The 19133-nt window shown below is 36.7% G+C and overlaps 1 protein-coding gene across 8 annotated transcripts; it reads right to left on the bottom strand.

The window, feature by feature from the left end:
• Positions 1-2966: 2966 nt before the first annotated feature.
• On the bottom strand, positions 2967-17975 carry TESMIN (testis expressed metallothionein like protein). Of its 8 annotated transcripts, none has more exons than XM_084522337.1 (11): positions 16725-17975; positions 14848-14965; positions 13658-13716; positions 12750-12870; positions 11506-11582; positions 9081-9166; positions 8327-8398; positions 7587-7689; positions 6029-6166; positions 5001-5176; positions 2967-4278 (listed from the first exon to the last, which is right to left on the bottom strand). In XM_084522337.1, the coding sequence occupies exons 1-11, from the start codon at positions 17205-17207 to the stop codon at positions 4122-4124; spliced, it is 1590 nt and encodes a 529-aa protein (XP_084378463.1). In that variant the 5' UTR covers positions 17208-17975; the 3' UTR covers positions 2967-4121. The 8 variants fall into 8 exon arrangements, with proteins under 8 accessions (XP_084378463.1, XP_084378464.1, XP_084378468.1 ...); XM_084522338.1 differs by having other exon boundaries at positions 16740-17975; XM_084522342.1 differs by having other exon boundaries at positions 17251-17975.
• Positions 17976-19133: the final 1158 nt, after the last annotated feature.

The following is a 19133-nucleotide window of genomic DNA, read 5'->3' as shown; positions in this document are numbered from 1 at the left end:
ATATACCTCTTCCTGTCCTTCACATGTTAGCAGTATTGCTGTAATTTTTACTACAGTAGACACCTCAACTGGGATCTGGGCCCCACTGTGTTAGGTCCGTGCTCCGGATCAGATATTCCTGACTCTTTCTAAAGGCCTAAGATCCTACTGAAGTAAAGGGAGAGACTTTGGATTGTTTATGGACTGAGACCTAAATAACTGGCAGACTAAAGAAAAACAGTAAGGGGGTCTGCTATCCTGCTTTACAGAACAGACAAGAACTATAATTCAAGAAGGCCCTTTTCCCTAAATCACAGCCACAGAAATTCAGTGAATCTCTCTCAAGACCAGACAGGAAGTCTAGAGCAGAGCTAAGAAGAGAACTCAGGTCCCCGAAGTCTCCATTTTGCTCCTTAGCCACAAACCATGCCCTTTCTGTAACACAGAGCTCTGTGCTGTGCAATGAATTAATAACATTTGTTAACTACTAGCACTTCTCAGAAGGCCTGTCTGACATAGCTTCGTTAGTTACTGACTAGGACGGTAAAAAAGAACTCTAATGAGTAAACAGCAAAGTATGCTACAGCAGGTTGCCATGCTGCAATATTTGGGATGGAGACCATCTGTGTACAGGTACCCTATTCATTGATTACAAGCAGCTCTGCAGAATGAAGTGACTTAATTGCTTTACTTCAGAAACAGAAATACAGACATGCGCCAAATACCAAACATTTATACAATTCTCACTGCAACGGCTATTGTAATTCTTTTTTCCTTTTTTCCTTTTAATTCCTGCAACCAAAAAATAAAAATAAAGAAAAATCACCTAGAGACAGAGATCAAATGATGACACTATCCTAGAGTTCTATCACACAGTAAGCTATTGCTATCAGTGCAGTAAAATACAATGCAATTAATCTAACAATTTTAAGTGTGTACAAAGTTCATCACTTTCAGTAATATTCATTACTTGTTAAGTATGCATACAGATGCCCAGACCTGTCCAGGGTTAACGCAACAGGGCACCAATGTTAGAAATTGCCAGATTCTGTAGACAAGGGAAGGGCTAAAAGTCAGCAGACCAACCTCAACCTGGGGCTAAACTAATAGGATAATAACAGAACAAATTTCTAGATGTAAAATGCTGAAAGTGCAGAGTCAGGAACTCCCTTTGGGTGAAAACTGAAAAGACAGTGAAAGGACATGTTCTGACTTAGTGGGGTCAATGGCAAGGATGAAACTATCAAACGAGGATGGAAAAAAAAATCAGTAAAACTGGGAATAATGGTAAAAGAATAAAATGGTGGTGGGCTGTTTATTTGAGAGGGAGTAAAATGGGTCCCTGCTGAAGAGATCTGTGCCTAATCAAAACAACCTGGAACAGCACAATAAAACTATTGTTCTGACTGTATTCTTAAGACCCCAGTGCTATGAGAATCCTTGATGGGGGCTCCATTATCACTCAGGAGCTCAATTTAAGCTCAGGCCTTTGCTCCTTTCTGAATTACTTCACTGATACAACTGGCCCCAGCTATATACCATGGTGATGCTGACTCACTGATTTAAATTCCTGGTATGACATTTCATTTACTTCATCACTATGGACTTGTTGGGCAACAAATAGGACCATAGGCTAATTTTGTTACAGTCACAAGAGCTAGTTTGCTCTTTTTGATGAGGTACCATGCATATCGTTGGTGTGGTTTGTAGGCACAAGGGGCTGGATCTTCAAACATAGTCCCTTGCTGCTGCTGAGTCTTGTCTGTGTTCGGTTTAGAAGGGCCCATGGAACATCCATGTTACATTTCCCAAATGTGCCAGCAATTTCTTGTACATTTCACACATAAGAGATTCAAAACAGTACTTACTGTGCCACAGAAAGAGTCAGAGACTGAGGGCACCAGCAACATCAAATGACTTTGAACTGGCAGAACATTAAGAACTAAAGCTAAAAATAAACTAAAAAAAATAAAAATCCTAGGTAGACCTACGTTACATAAGAAAACAACAAAACAAATTCCCCTGAATTTCCTGTCTCATGTGGCTGAAAATTCTTTCATGATCCCAAAGTGATTAATTCAGGCCTGCACATTTAGCATTCTAATACCTCTGAGAAAGTGAATACAGTCTGTCTGCTTCTTGCCTCAGCATCTGTTCATGTTCAGTACTTAGGGGTTCTAAGAATGACATAGCAAGAAGTATTGTTTCTCTGGGTCCCAAAGCTGAGTAGTAGAAGCTAAGTATGAGATTCATGCAAGGCAAATATAACATAATCTACTGGCTCTGCTTTTAAAAATCTCTTGAATATGCCAATGTACAAGAACCTAAACTCTTGTAGGACAGACATAACATACTGTCTCCAGGAAAAATATTTTATTTATGCAATTCTTTCCATATATTTATGAGGTTCTATTTTTAAATTGTTCAGATTCCTGGCCCACACTATATCCAGAAGAGTATTCTGCCCCTTTCTCCTTGAATGGTTACGAGAGTTTATTTTCCATTCTAAATGTGTGTGATTTGTACTCACATCTTTTATCTACAATGGCTTCTATTCCTCTTTGATATTTATACACTGGATTTATTTATAAAGAGTCATCGTATCTCCTCTCTGCCTTCATTTGCCTAGATAAAGCAGAAAATCTCCTTTGTTTGTTTCTAAAGATAGATATTCCACACACACACATTGATCCCAGTTCTCAGAACTGCACCTGTTCCAAATTAACTTTTATCTTTCTTAAGCACAGATGACCAGAACTGTACTTGGTACTCCAAATGAAAATTTGACAGCATTTTATAAAATGACACAAATGTTTTCCTGTGTCTACTAAAATTTTCCAATATTCCCCACAAAAATAAAGGCTATTATTATTTATTTATTTTTAAATAGCATGAATTCTTACCTACTATTCTGGCAAGATTATTTTTAATGAATCAACATGACATGGAGAATATCTTTATTCTTTTCAGCACAAAAGTCAGAAATATTCAAGCAAATATTATTAACCTAGCATAAATACATCTAAAACCAAACAGCATTATTTTTGATATAATCTGTCAAATCATTTAGATAACAATATGGCAGCAAATAGCTTACTCCTACTGGAGAAAATAAAATTGAACAACAATGAGAATGAGAAACAGAAAACATATCACAGAGAAGATATGAAAATTTTACACATTTTAGTTTTTATACATACTGAGTGTGTAGCATTTTAGATTTTAAACATACCAAAAATAAATAAACAAACAAAAGTTATTCAAAACTTTAAGGGAAACTGGATTGCAAATCTAGGTTTCAGCAAATTTTAATTCTGTATAAAAGATTCATAAAATCTTTTCATAAGATTTCATAATCTTAAAAGATTCATAAAAGATTTTTCTGTCACATACTCTTGTACTTTAAGATAGGAGAAAAAAGGACGTCAAATTCCTACTTTTTATTAGACAGGCTCTATGTCTACTAAAGCCACTGTTAGAAAAAAGTTAGGGGGAGGGAGTAGGAAGTGAGGGAGGAGGAGGGAGAGTGGCACTAAGAAAAGGATGCCAGTATTGTTTTAGAAGTTTTTTTCCAACAATGAACACCAAACCAATTGACAATGTTGCTCTCTTTTCCAAAAATAGTACATCAGCAGACAGGAGAAATGAGTTGCCAAACCAGAGAAGATCCAAAGCTTAACACAGCAGATTTACCTACTACCACTGGAAATTAAATTGCTTCACCATTCACATAATAACCAAAATAAGACAGGAAATTTTTACTTAGTTTCTACTGGATGTCTACTCAAAAACATCCAAAGTCATTTTAAGTTAAACTGACTTTTAATTAGAGTCTAGGTAAAGACTGGGCCAATTCTTCAGAAAATCATAAGTACAGAGAAAATCTTTTTTAGTAGGAAATGTAGTAAACTTTCTTTTGTATTAAGTTACTTGAAAAAATGTTGGATATTACATGGATTTCACTTACACCAGCATAACCCAGAAAGAATTCATGAGAAGTCGATGAAATTAGTCCTATGAAAGATCAAGGTAAGATCATTAAGCAGCGGCACTGTGGAGACTGACAATATATCCATATTAATACTCATTGGCTTTGTAATACATGGAAAATTATTGAAAACCTTCAGTCTTGCAGGTTTTAATTATGCATGTAAAATCTGGGATAAACACCTCCCAAATTCCTCCATGATCATACGTTCACCTAGACAGTCAGAGTATCCTCGTTTTTCTGCCTCTTCAGCTTGCACCAGGAGACAAGTACATGTTGCTTTCACTTCTTCCCAAGATAGATATCTCAGTCTGAAAGAGAAAAAATAATTTAGTATAAAATATATCCATTTTAAATACAGAAAATAATTTAAAAGACAAACTTCAAACTTCTTAACTAAGGTACTAACAGTAAATTCAGCCTACTGCTGGCAAAGAAAACAGCACCAAGTTCCTCAAGGATTCCCGAAATGGCATTTTACCACCCCTTCCTTTGAATAAACTCTTTAAACTACCAGTTGTTAACATTGTATTCGGCTACATTATTAACATTATTCTTTCTTTTATGCAATTCAAATAAAGGCATAATTTGACATCATCTACCCCATCTATACATTATCCACAGCAGAAATTATTCAAATATTTTCAAAATTATTATTGTCTGAACACCACAAACATAATAAAAACAATTTTCTTACTACTTCTTTGGGAAAGGTTTTGTTAGAAATGAATGGACTGGAAGGGATTATGAAGAGAATTAATTATGTGATCAACACAAAACTAACTTCTGTTTTTAAAGCAGAACTAATATGTAAGTCCTTGAAGTCTCCATAATATGTTCCTAAGGGGTAGGAATAGTCTCCCCTTTATGTATTTATTTAATTAAGAGGGAAAAAGCTATGTGAAGGTAATTCCTTTTATACAAACCACCTGTCATTTTAGTCATTATTTCTTAGGTAAATATGATACTGGTTACATGACACATTACTGAAGATAGACCAATGGGTTATGCATTACTATTTCCAACTATTCACCTGTCTTTCTCCAATTTTGGTAATATTTCCAATGCTGTTGTTAAAACTGGGTTATTTCCTTCATTACTTCCTATGTCCATGTAGGTTAGCGCAGTCAGCTGTGGATTTTTATCTGGACTTTCTTCATAATTTTTGCAACCAATGCATTTACAAATAGAGGAACACATAATTTTAGCCTGGCAAATACAGAATATTTGTATAAAAATTATATAAAACTTAAATTAAACATACAACTGAAGAACGACTAGACCTATATCACCAGGGACTTATTCTAGATATACTGGTCTATATTCTCAGAGTGAGACTGTCGGTATCAATTTGAGGAAGCAAGTCAGTTCCCTCCAAGGATTCTCTGTGGAGAATAGTGATACTCCCTTGCTCTGTACACAGACAAATCACAGACTGCTCCCCTTCAATTTGTGGACTGAGCATTAAAGCTACCTGGATTGGCAGAAAACATTACCTGCATTCATGATATTATGAAGAGTCTTCCAAGCCTGTTGGGGCCTGAACACTACCACCCATTCCTACTCTTTCATGCAGGATCTAATGAGGCTGCAACACAGAGACTCCAAAATATCAAAAGGGACTTTATCTCCCTCAGAAAGATGTTAAAGGGATCAGGAGTACAAGCAATATTCTCCTCCATCTTCCCATTTGGAGGCTGGGACCAAAGAAGAAGGAGATGAACAGACCAAGTGAACAATTGGCTGCATGGCTGGTGCCATGCTCAAGGTTTTGGGTTCTACGATCTCAAACATACGTTTAAGAGACAGGGCAATGCTGACACAGGATGGGGTGCACCTGACCAAGCGGGGCAAGAGTGTTCTGGTCAGCAAGCTGGCTGGCCTTTTAACTCATCAACTTCAGCTAGATTCAGTTCTCTGAAGTCAAAGACATGACAAGAATGAGACTGTGACTCCTATGTTCAAAAAATTTTATGATCAACAATTCAAAGAAAGAACTAGTTACAAAATAAAATCAATGTTAAAGTAATAATCAACAATAGGAAAATTCACCTGACTCACCTCAAAGCACTCACAATAATTCTTGAGACATCCTGAACGCCTGCAATTGCATCCTTTGTTATGGTGAGGTTTAACTTCTCCCAGTTTTGTTTGCCCAATCTTTGGTAGGAAAGCTTCTGGGTTTCTATCGAGACAGACCTGAAACAAAAAATGTTAAATTATGAGACATTCAAAGACGTACTTTGAAACACTTGAAGAGTGCCGTGCAATATTTAACTACAAATTTCTTACTTTCTACTCATCCTTGGTGACATGAAGAACATATATAAAAGAGTCTTCTACAGCATGTGAAAGCAGAAATTCAAAGATTCCAGAATATTAAGCTGACTGGGCTATATCACAGAAAGCAACTCAAATTGGTCAAATAATATCCTAAATGACCCATCTGCTATTCACTTGGGGCTGGTTTTGTCTCGCTGCTGACCCTACTTTCACCAGAAATAAAAAGTTGCCAGTGAAAAATAGTGCATATATGGTCACGTACATCTCATGAGTATTAATGATATTTATTAATGTTCCAATACAAGAACATTCAATGAAATCAGCATTGGATATTCCATTGGAAATGTAGTTTTTTTCACATCCTAAGACCTCACAAATGCCATGGACTACTAAAAGGCTGATTAAAGGGATTCTATACACTTTATGTCCAATATTTATGGATGACACAGAAGCTAGTATGCTTTCCTCAGGCACAGACAAGATCTCTTATTCTCTACCAGGATGCCATCTGCAACAGTGAAAGACAGTCATCAACAGACGTCAACAACCCCATCAGTACAACTACTGAAGAGCACTTGATTTGAAAACCAGTTGTTGCACATTGATCCCAAAAACCGATGTAGCTTCCACTGGTCGAATTCAGCAAAGTAATAAATCTAATTAGATCAAATTCTTCTACAATCCAGAGATTATCTGAATGATACAAAAGAGCTCTGGAGAGTTGCATGCAAGAATAACAAAGCCATTAATATATCCTAATTTTAAAGTATCAGCAGTAGAATAAGACCTTTCATTTTCACTCTAAACTTTACAAAACATAACAGACATATATACGTCTAAGATTAAATTATTGCCCAGATTTTGAAGTTTGAAACACAAACAAAAATCAGCCCCCATAGTACTCTATCTTTCATGAATAAATCAACCAGAAAGACTGGTACAGACAATTGCAGAAGATCTGTCAATGAGAATAATAATTTGGATAATGATAAATTGTTTTCCTTTAAATTCCTCTAATTTGGGGACACAATAAATTTTCCTTTAAGTGAAAACATTTCTGAAATTAAACTTGGGGTTCCATACTTCCTTCCAAGAATGAAAATTATCATTCAGTTATCATACCACCAGTTTTAATCCAAAGTATCAGAAGTTCTATAAAAGGAAATTAAATATGTATATATAGGTATTTATTTATGTAAGAAAAATATAGAGACACCACAGTGCTATTTAATATAAAAATAACATTTCAAGGAATTTTACTGGAGAAAAAACAATACTTCTGTATTTTTCATACGTATTTTTCACAAAGATGATACTGGTCTGTATTTTTTTTTACCTTAATGGCTTTAAATCGTTCAGTTTCATGAAGCGGATTGTTGTAACAATTATTGCAGTTGCAATTGCAGCAAAAATCACCATTGGCAAAGCAATCACAATATCTGTGATTAACATATAAGGCAAAATAAGAAATGAAAAGATTAACTGCTTTTAAATGTTATTCTATTTCAAGACAGAATTTATAGTTTCTACTCATGAAAAATGTCCCCTTCCTCAGTCATATAATCATACCCAAAACCATACAAAATCCTTCTCTCTTTCATTCAGTTTTATGTTTTGTAAAACAAGCCCACTCCACAAATGAATCAAATAGTAATCATTATGTACACGGCTCCATGCATCTTATTTATGTAAATAATGTTTATGCATGTAAACATAATAATACTGTGTGCATAATATTTATGCATATATTATTATGCACGGCAGCCAGATAGATGCTTCACTACACAGCAATTACATTCCATAAATTATTTTCTGGATACACATTGATCTTTACCTTCTAGCTTCTTATTGTATTTTCCGTATTTTTTATTATATTCAGTCATCCAAAACTCTGCACTACATTCTGAGCTTGTGTGAACATTAGTTTACATAAACTGTTGATCTTTTTAACTCAGGATCAGAGGAGTAACTTTTGACACCTATGGACTGTTCAGTGGAATACATTTATTGTATGTTTGTCCTTTCATATATACACTGCTACTAGCATTTATGAAATGTTGATAAACTATTACTTACAATTTAAGACACTGAGATTTTGTGCAGTTACATGGTTTCTTAGACTTTGTAAACCCTGAACGACAAGGTAGGCTACACAGGTTGAAAAAGGAAAAAAAATTAGAAAAAAAAAAATACAAATACAGCTACTGTGAAATTTAGTCTATACATTTAAAACAATAAAAACCTGTTTTGTTTTGTTTTGTTTTTTCTTTTTTCCCTCAGCACTATTGGAGCTACTTAACAAATGTAGAGTCACAGAGCAGGTGACAAAAAGAGAAGACTAAATAACCTGTAATCTCCTGCTACCAACCAGCTGTCTCTACCTGGGGCAAATCAGCCCCCAGTCACAGAATCCAGTGATAGTTGAGCAACTGCAAAGCATTCTCACCTCTCACCTTGGGGTTGCATCTGCCTTGTATTTAACAATGATCTCCAATTAAATATTATTAAAAGAATTCCACTAGTGTTAGAAATATGGGCAAAGCACATTACTTACATTTGGAAACATATTCACTAATTCAGAAAATTAAATGTTTTTCAGACACATGGACACCACAATTGCATTGATCCTAAGAAACCCTGGAAGCATGCTAGACAGCCTTGACCACCACCAACAGGCTTCATGACCACTGAGATACACACAGAAAGCATTTGTACAGAACTGCATTTGTATTACAAGAGAGAAGCAGCCATGTAACACAAAGATGTCTAGGAGTCATTTCCAGTATAAAATGCAGAAGTCATCATGGACTAAATGTTTCACTCATCTTACCCAGCTGAAGGCACTTTCACTTGCACGTTTGATTCTGGCTGGAATGTGGCAGTGCTAGCTGCCGATTGTAAGGATCCATGTTCAAACTGTTTAAGATAAAATTCATATAACTAGTTTATGTTAAGTTTTTAAAAAGACTTTCATGAGTTAGAAGAGATAAAGTAACACTGAGAAAATGCTCCAAGGATGCTTTGTTTGCCATGAATAGTGATAAAACTCATAGAAGTTTAAAACCATTAAAATTGCATGCATGTCCTCTGTGAAACTGCTCGGTATGTCAGGATCCCCATTTCCCCTGGCGTGAAGTACCAAGAACAGCTTTCAGTGCTGCAGTATTAGCGTACTGTTTTCAACATACTGATAATTCTATGTTCAGTTGCTTTTATTTCCAGTAGTCAACTGAAACTGGCTAGTGACTTGATAATTTACATTATGTTCATCTACCATATGACATCTAATTGGTTGAAGACTAAGCAAATTTTTAAAAAAGAATTAGATCACAGGCCAACAAAACAGACTGCAGATCTGTTGTCTCTTCAGATATGCGATTAATAACAGCCTGGTTATGGAGAGAGAAGGGAAGAACAAATAGGATTATGCTGTTAATACACGTAAAATGAGGGGCTGTGAGTAACTGTAAATCATGGTTATTTTAATTGGTGATTAATCTAGCTGACCATAAGGAAGAGGAAAATTAATATATTTAAAGCAAGAGAAGAAATTTAGGGAACAACAGACTGAGGATAAAATTAAAGAGAAAAGAATAGCTGTCCAGCCTATATCACTATGCCAGAATGTTTAGGCACAAATTTGCTGATATACTACTTCTAGTGCTGAAAAACTCTATAGTTGATTGTTTCCTCTAGCCCTTGGGTTTTCAGTTCCCTCCTTTATGACAATGATTGCTATTCACAACCCATCTGCTGTGCTCGTACTGACATCACATATTCATTTCACATAAATCAGAAGTTAACAGGTAAAAATTTGCAGTGATTTTTGCTAACAGCTCTGTTGGAAGTAACACACTAGAAATCAAACTTCTGCAAAGATTTCTGGTCTTCTGTTCAGTTTTCATTTTTAAAAATAAATTGAAATACTTTTCTACCACTTACTCCATCAGCAAAAAAGAAACATAAAAGAATTATGAATTAATCAGACATAATGACTACTAAATCCTAATCATGAGGAGAATGTAAAGAATTTTACTGGAAGAAAACAGTCCCCTTCTTCTGTAAAAGCCAATATGCCTTCCTACTTCCTCCCCACAAAAGAGTTGCATAACAGTTCTGAGAAATAATATAATCTATTTAAATTCAAAATTCAAGTTCTGAAAACTGGAAAACATTTATTTTTCTCAGGGAAAACTATTTATAATTTTGGTATTATTTCCAGAAAATTCTGAAACTGGGATAAGAGGCAACGGGCACAAACTGAAACACAGGGAAGTTCCATCTGAACACGAGAAAACAATTCTTTACTGTGAAGACAACAGAACACTGGAACAGATTGCCCAGAGAGGCTGTCGGGTCTCCTTCTCTGGAGATATTCAAAACCTGCCTGGATGCCATCCTGCACAACGTGCTGTGGGTCACCCTGCTTGGCATGAGGGCTGGAGTGGATGATCTCCAGAAGTTTCCAACCTCAACCATTCTGCTATTCCATGATTCTGTGATACCTTTATTGTCCTGGTTTCAGTTAGGACAGAGTTAATTTTCTTCCTAGTAGCTGGTAGGGTGCTATGTTTTGGCTTAGGGTGAGAAGAGTGCTGATAATATGCTGATGTTTTAATTGTTGCAGAGCAGTGCTTACACCAGGCCAAGGACGTTTCAGCTTCTCACTCTGTCCTGCCAACAGGCAGGCTGGGGGTGCAGCAGGAGCTGGGAGGGGACAGACCCAGAGCAGCTGACCACAACTGGCCAAAGGGGTATTCCATACCATCTGACGTCATGCTGAACAATATATAGGGGTGGCTAGCCATGGGGGGAGAGTGGACTGCTTGGGGTTAGGCTGGGCATTGGTCAGCGGGTGGTGAACAATTGCATTGTGCATCACTTGTTTCATATACATTATTAGTAGTAGTACTATTATCATCATTATTGTTATTATTATTGTTGTTATTATTATTTTTCTCTCTTATTAAACTGTCTTTATCTCAACTGACAGGCTTCACTTTCCTGTTTCTCTCCCCCATCCCAGAGAGGGAGAGGGGAGGGTGAGAAAACCACTGTGTGGTGTTTAGCTGCCGGCCAGGTTAAACCACAACAGAAATTGTATTGGATGCAAAACTGATCTGTCCAGACTAACTAAACTGTCTTTAGAAAATTCATGGTTGTTATTCCTGACATAGACATAATAACCCTTATTAAGGAAAGTAAAAAGAATGTATGCTGCTACTTGATAAATGCAAAGAATAAAGCTTCTTTACCTCTTGCTCATTAAGATCCAGTTTACCTGAAACAGGCAAATACTGCCCCAGTACAGCTGTTACAGGGTTGCCCACATCTGAAAAGAAGATATTTACCTGAAGACTGCAGAACTACTACATGTATACAGTTTATTTTTTGCATTTTTTTTTTTTAATTAAGCATACCTGCAAATAGGTAGCTTGAACTTCTTATACTGACAAAGAAATTACTTCCCTGACACTGTCTGTCTTCTTTCTTCACCTCCTGTTACAATCTACTTTAGAAACCAAACTTACTCTACAATTGTGTCAATGAATGAATGAATGAATTGTGGCCTAGAAGTTCTCTCTCCAGGAATGTTTTTTTTTTCATTGCAAAGAACAAGAATAAAAAGCTGATCACACACACACACAAAACAAAAGCAAAACTACCACCACCAAAAACTTAAAGAAGAATAAATCGCCAATTTGTAAGCTAGGAATTTGAGCACAGGTTGTTTTTACTCTATGACACCAAGAACATTAAAAAACAAATGGCATAATGGCATAGAGTTATAATATTTTGATAAGATAAAAATGTCTGAAACGTGTTTATGTATGGTGCTTAATATTAAAAGGCTTTCTTTTCACATTGACATCAACATACAGCACTGTAATGAAGTTAATAAAATAATACATAATTATTAACAATTTAAATAAATAAAATGACAGTGATAAATAATGAAATATGCCATGTTTATCTTTCTGAGGAAGCTATATTTCAGTAAAGAAATATTCTCTCAAGTGTTGTATTGCTTCTAAGATGAAAATGTATTACTCCACCAAACATCAGAATAGCTAAACCATTAATTTTAGGGCCTCAGAAAGCACCTTCCTTAAAAATGGATGGTAATTCAAGTTCACCAAATGATGCAAAAATCAGTGGGACATTTTAAATCCCAAGGCTAAAGTATACCTGAGAGCCCTCGAAGCTGCTCTTGTTTTATACAGAAACAGTGACACTTGGTGGCAAGCTATGGTAAATGCAAATGTATGCAAATATTTATGCTTGCATTGTATTCTACATATTCATTTCATCTTTCTTATTACATTGAAGTGCCTAGCATTTTTCAGTTATAAAATAATGTAATAACTTGTGATAGCTATGCTAACTGTGGCTCATCTCCCACTGTCGCTGCGTAAGAATATAAACACATGCAGTTGCACATTAACCATGATGTGCTTGCTATCTGACATGTTAGAGATAATTTTAACTTTCATTTTACCAGATTGAAGATAATTATGTTGGTCTTGATACTGGGGCAATAGATAAACTGGTTTTAGTTCCTGTGTGGCAGAGTTGTTTATGCAGAGTATTTGAGTACCTCCTTCCAACTGACAGATTACCTGGAATAAATAACTAATGATTAGCTTTCGTCTAAGAAACTTTAATTCTTAACATGAAGATATAAAGGTTTTCATAAGGGCAATGCGTTTCATAAAGCTGCATAATCACAGACTGGAGTCTTTCAGACAAACTCATTATTATGCATTAAGTTGTTTGCTTTTTGACCCTTTCACTTTGTTTGGTTCTGGAAGCAGTTCTTGAGGTACCGTACTGTATCTCCTCAATCTAGTTGAGATGGACTCCTGGTTCTCTAAATTGTTGCATGGGGAGTGTTTTGCATGTTATGCATTTTTGTTTTTGTTGTGCGTGTGTTTTTTTTTTTTTGTTTGTTTGTTTGTTTTTGTTTTGTTTTGTTTTACTCTAGTTTTCTACTATGCTGGTCTAAGATTCAGTTCCCTAACCATAAAACACCACATTCTGTTTCAAGGTTTCATTTCACTTATTTAGAAGTGATTCCTTTGTGAATCCTTTCTAAGAATTCCTTTTCTTTAGCATACAATTCTGCTATCAGTTACAGAATATAATCACCACAGGGTTGGTATCATTTCTGTGTAAACATCTGGGTTCCTCCACTACACCATGCAATGCTAATAACTTGCAGCCAGATTCGCCAACATTTGAACTCTGAAAAATTGTTCTGTCTTGGTAATTCTCAATAACATTTCTAATTGCCTCTCTTACCTCAGCCTGAAACATCAAGTATTGCATCTTAGTAGCCATGCTTTAAAATCTACTTTGAATTCCAAACAAATACAATAAATTAAAAAAAAATAAATGCATACTTACTATTTCATCATAGGCAGAAGCATTAGTCTGAGGTAAGCCACAAATACCGCTGGAAGATTCTAGTATATAAAATAAAGAATATTTTGTTTACTAAGAGATCAGTGTTTTTATACCAAGAGATCATTTATAGTGTTAATAAAGGCAGATTTTCATGTCACTATGGCATTACAGTCTTATGAAAGAATATTTAATATTCTCTTGTGACAGACTTGGGAAAAACAGACTTCAGTATGGGTTTGTTTGATGTCTCTAAAAGGTTTATTGTGCCCATCTGGTAAAATTCATTTAGCAATGACATTACGTTAGCAAGGCAGATGAATATGTCAGCTTCCATTGTAAAGACTGTATATTGCTAACATACAAAGGATGGCTGCGGGACTAAATGCATTATAAGGGACGTTATATGCCAGAAAGAACAACTTGAGAACACTTGCTTTGCTAGATAGCATCTACATGATAGTAGGCTGTCTGTTTAACACTGACTGACATACAAGGCTTGGTACACAAAAAGGAAACTCAATCATTCTTTTGAGGGATACAAAAAACAACATGGGCCACGAAGTATCACCCTGCAAATACAGAATATTTGTTAAATAAGTCTCCTCAATACCATTAGAGAGAGCAGACTACATTCCACATCAAAAAAGAAGGCAACTTTCTTCAGTGCTCTTGGTCCACTCAGACTTCAGGAAAAACTATCCTTTCAGACCAAATCTAGCAGTCGGTTTAACCCTGAGCATGGTTGTGAACAGGCAGAATACACCAACTCAAGAGCTTACTATCATCAGTAGTATCAGTGCAAACCACAGTTTTAACACCTCTTGTCAGACTTCAAAGTGAAATAAAAACATTGTTTGACAAAATCCAAAGGGGAAATTTTTTTGCAAGAAGGAATATTTTCTTCACACTCTCCTGAATGAATGGAGAAGGGGTATAGGAGCAAGGAAAAAAAAATCAAAAGTAAGACAACTACATGGTTGAAGCAACATGAACATACACAAAGAAATGGTGATCCATTTCAAACCTTGTTTCCTTCCAAGCCTTCTTAGCTCTACTAATGTTTTCAGAAATGGCTCAATGGCTCATAATGCAATTTTCCAAATCTAGAAAGTATGTTATTTAGCTATTTAAATGCTTTTCTAAGGTTATTGAAAAAAAAAAAATTCCACTCAGCCACTTGAGGCACTTACCATTTAAGCAATCTGGCAAGTTTTTTGACTGCATAGGGCTGGTTTCGATTCCCTTATATTGGTCATAACAAATACAGTTATTCTCACCTGCAACTGGAGGTATTAATGGTCTAAACACCTGAAGAACAGAATGTTTAATATGTTTAATTTATAACTTTTATATATTAAATGTCTCATTTTTAAAAAGCCAAACAAATAAACAAAAATGATTTATAGTGGCCTTCAAAATTATAAATTATTTACATTTTCAAGATACAATTAAGCACATAAATGCTGCAAACAGCATTACCAGATACCACTGAAATGTGAACATTATTTCTCCATTTTCTGTTCAACATGTAGTAATGGTTCAGATCTAATATACCTGTAACTATAATAGCATCATACCTAACATCTACTTTTGTATTTTCAATAATAAAGCAAATTAAGAGAAAATGGAAAAGATAAAAACCAACTATTTCTTAGTCTCAAATTAGGATTGAGATTGTTTGAATTGGACAATTTGCTCTCAGTCTTTATGTTCCCTACTTCCTCCACATAATATAGACAGCAGTTTGGAACGGTAAGTAAGCAGCACAGACACAGCCAATCAGCTTTTTTATTTTACTAAAAGTATGCGTAACCCAATTATAATTTTGTTCTAATACCTTCAAGAAACGGGACTGATTAAGGAAACACAGATTTAGTGTGGTAAACTCTGAGGGTAATAGGAAGGCAGCTGGTCTGAAAGATTTTTTCTAAATCTTATTTTTAGACCCTTTGTATAGAAGACCCAAGGCTAACAAATGTTTGTTACCTGCAGCTTGATTTTGAATAAAGGAACCATTGTGCCTTACTGATATCTCTATTTTCTGGAGAAATTTGAATCTTATCAAAAGGTCAAAAGACTTAAGATGATTATTTTGATTATTAAAGAACTACTGATAATATTGAGCATGAGCATAGAGAAACTCCCAAGCCAGAGATCCTTTTAAACCATAACCCGAAATCAGAAAGAAACCTAAAACATGTAAGGTAAATAAGGTAAATATCATGGTAGACTTTGAGCATCTCAAGATGAAATGCCACTGTGAAATGCAAAGGGCTGGGTAATGTAAGCAATAGGTTCTGTGATGAGAGGTTTCCTGCACAGGTAGCCTCACAGCTGCCACATGACTTCAGCCTAGCACCTTGCTGGGATTTCAAAATAGTTTCTCAGACTAAGCTTTGGTGCTCCTCTAATAGCAGCCCACAGAGCAAAAACAAAATGAGGGGATTTCTGCAGAAGATACTGTACAACCATAAAGAAATATAGAAGCACACAAAAGTATTCTAAATATGATTAGTCTGCATAAAGCACATGGATTTGGTCCTGTGAGCATCACAGAAAGTTTAATGATAGATAATACTTTATAGATAGTAACTGAAGCAACAGAGGTATTACCTTCAAAATACACAGAAAAACTTTGCCAAATGTAGAAAGTACACCACATACAAAACTACTTTCTCTACAGAGATTTAACAATATAGGCCACAATTTACTGTTGCAAATTAATTAATTGTTAGCTCATTTGGACCATACTTTTTAAGATGTGTACTGACTCACCTGTAGAACTAGAAATTAATACAATATTTGTAATTTGTACAACTACCTAATACTTGCTAATACCAATGGTAGTATATAAAACAACAGTCAGAACTACTTGTTCACTTCATGTTATTTATGGTAATACAAAACATAAATTTATTGCTGTATTTACTACGAATTTTGTTATAGTATAAAATTTATGATGTAACTTTAGACATAATGTGGATCTCATGTAAGTTTTAATGTGGTAGTTCCCCACATTTCAAGCACAAATAAGCACATACAAAATTCCTATTTCACTTAATCTTACTGGTACAGTTCTGACATTTTGATCGACTGTTTCTTCTGCTGAGAAAACGCTTGAATTTGGAACACTGCAATTTTTATGCTGTGTCATGACAGAAGAAAGAAAATGGACACCATCTGAAGGCAGATAAGGTGAACATGTATGTTCATCTTCTTCTGGAAGATTTAATTCCTTGTAATTTCCAAGATCTTCATTGCCACAGCTGTTGTTTCCATGTGGATATATTTCAACTTTTGCTATTGCATTCTGATTTTCAGCGGTAGGAGAATACTTAAAGTGATCCAACAGAGTCTCTCCCGCATTTACAGTGCATAAATGATTGCCTTGACTAGATGACAATCCTTCTTCAAATTGATTATTTATTACTGCAGTTTCCAGATTAAAATTTTCAGAAATAAAAGGATTATTTTGACTAAATATTTCAGTTACAAGTCCACCATCTATAACTGATCTTATATCGAGCAATATCTGATTCTCCATAGTCATAGACAGACCATCAGCTCCTTCTCATTTATTTGAAGATAATTACATTTTCTATTTCAGTATTCTTCTGAACAGCTTTTATATCTAGAAGTGAATGAAATAGACTAAGTACACACAATACTAAAGATTGATTCAATTAACATGAAACTGAAAAATATAACACTGCAAGTGGTCGTTAGGGTCCTGAATCTGCTTTTTAGAAAACACAGGCCACCACTCCAACGCAAACAGCTGCTTGTTACCATAAGAACGTGCCCTTGTAACTTTTAAATATGTTAACAGCATTCAGGCTTAAATCAGAATCATTTTTTTTTTTTTTTAATAGCAATCGAATCTGTCCTAGCACAGAGCCTGGACAGAGGTGTTGCTTGCAGAGCAATAATTATCCTGCTTCAGGTTCATAGCCCTAAGCAGCCCGGTGAGACCAAATGCTCTCCGTGCCACTACTGCCAGAGGCAGACCAGGCTCCTCCCTGCCCTTTAAGTACCACAGTGCCAACGTTAAGCTGCCATCGCTCCTATTTCTGGATTCAGACCATACCAACGCGGGGAGGCTCAAGCGTTAGGACACGCCAGACAGGGACGGCTGAGGTCTCTCAGCTCCACACGCACCCATCACGACCCCCTCGGGCACACCCCCGGGGCAGGACTCGCCCCTCACTCCACCTGCAGGGCCGTGGGAGCCCCCTGCCCCTTCCCCAGGGACTTCACCTCCCCGGGGGCCGCCGCCGCCCCCTCAGTGAGCAGGGCACACACGGCCTCCCCCGGCCGTTACCGGAGGCCGCGCACGCGCCATAACGCCCCGCCCGGGGGCAACGGCCGCTGGCTCTCCACACAGGGAAACCTCCCTCCCCTCACAGGGCGCCCAAGGCAGCTTGAAATGAAAAACAAACCAAAACTATTGAGTATTTCCAGGCAGATGCCGAAAGAGTAAATCTTAGTTCACTACTGTTAGGGCAGCTGGTACCAAAACACAGCAGGCACATTACAATTTCCCACTGTGTCCTGAGAAAAGCAGTAGTTACTCTCCCGCTGTACAAATTATGACCCAGCAACTGCATTTCCTTCCACTATACACTGCATAAACATTAGAGATTGCTCTTCTTTACCTTTTAAAAAGAAATAAGTTGTTAAATATGGGGGAACAGCAAAGGCTGTCACTTTAATTGGTGGCAGTTCTATTTAAATTTCAACTCTTGTTTCAGAGTTGATCCTTCAATGCGGAGCCAGAGGCTCTCAGATGGGAGTTGCTCTACCTCCCCTCTTGGAAATTATCTCACATTACAATAAGTCAGAGTCCCAAAGCCCTGGTGCTAGATAAGCTATTGTTTGTTATAGCCAAAAGGTATAATTTGTTATGGTATAATTTGTTATGCAGAAGACTGCTGCTGATCAGTGGTGAGACCACACTTGGAATACTGGCTCTAGTTCTGGGCTGCCCCATACAAGAGCTACAATTGAGCTACTGGAGAGTGCCTGAAGAACAGCCACAAGTGATGGAGGGAGTGGAGCGTCCCTCCTAGAGGGGAGACTGAGAGCTGGGCCTGTTCAGTATGGAGATAGCTTGGAGGATTTTACCAGCGTCTATAAATACCTGAGGGATGGTGCAGAGGTCAGAACCAGGCTCTTTTCAGTGGTGCCCAATGCAAGGACAAGAAGCAATGGGCCCGAACTGGAACACGAGGGGGTTCTCTCTAAACATCAGGAAGTCCTTCTGTACTGTGCATAGAGCCCTGGCACAGGCTGCTCAGAGGCTGTGTGGGGTCTCCACTTTGAAGATCTTCAAAACCTACCTGGACATGGTCCTCAGCAACCTGCTCTGGGTGATCCTGCTTGAGTAGGGTTGGGACCAGATGGGCCCAGAGGCCCTATCCCACCTCAACTATCCTGTGATTGTGTGATTCTGTGAAATAGCTGGCTTCCAACTTCT

Source organism: Aythya ferina (genome assembly GCF_964211825.1).
Source record: "Aythya ferina genome assembly, chromosome: 5".
NCBI classification, from domain to species: Eukaryota; Metazoa; Chordata; class Aves; order Anseriformes; family Anatidae; genus Aythya; species Aythya ferina.
Note: the sequence above shows the minus strand (reverse complement) of the source record. Positions and strands in the feature narration are given on the sequence as shown.

Excerpts from the sequence above, each read along its gene's own strand:
- TESMIN (XM_084522337.1), bottom strand. The coding sequence starts at position 17,207 with ATGACTATGGAGAATCAGATATTGCTCGATATAAGATCAGTTATAGAT. Across the intron at positions 6,167-7,586 it reads AACGATTTAAAGCCATTAAG|GTCTGTCTCGATAGAAACCC; the intron begins GTAAAAAAAAAT and ends TTTTTGTTTCAG. Across the intron at positions 5,177-6,028 it reads ATTATTGTGAGTGCTTTGAG|GCTAAAATTATGTGTTCCTC; the intron begins GTGAGTCAGGTG and ends TGTATTTGCCAG.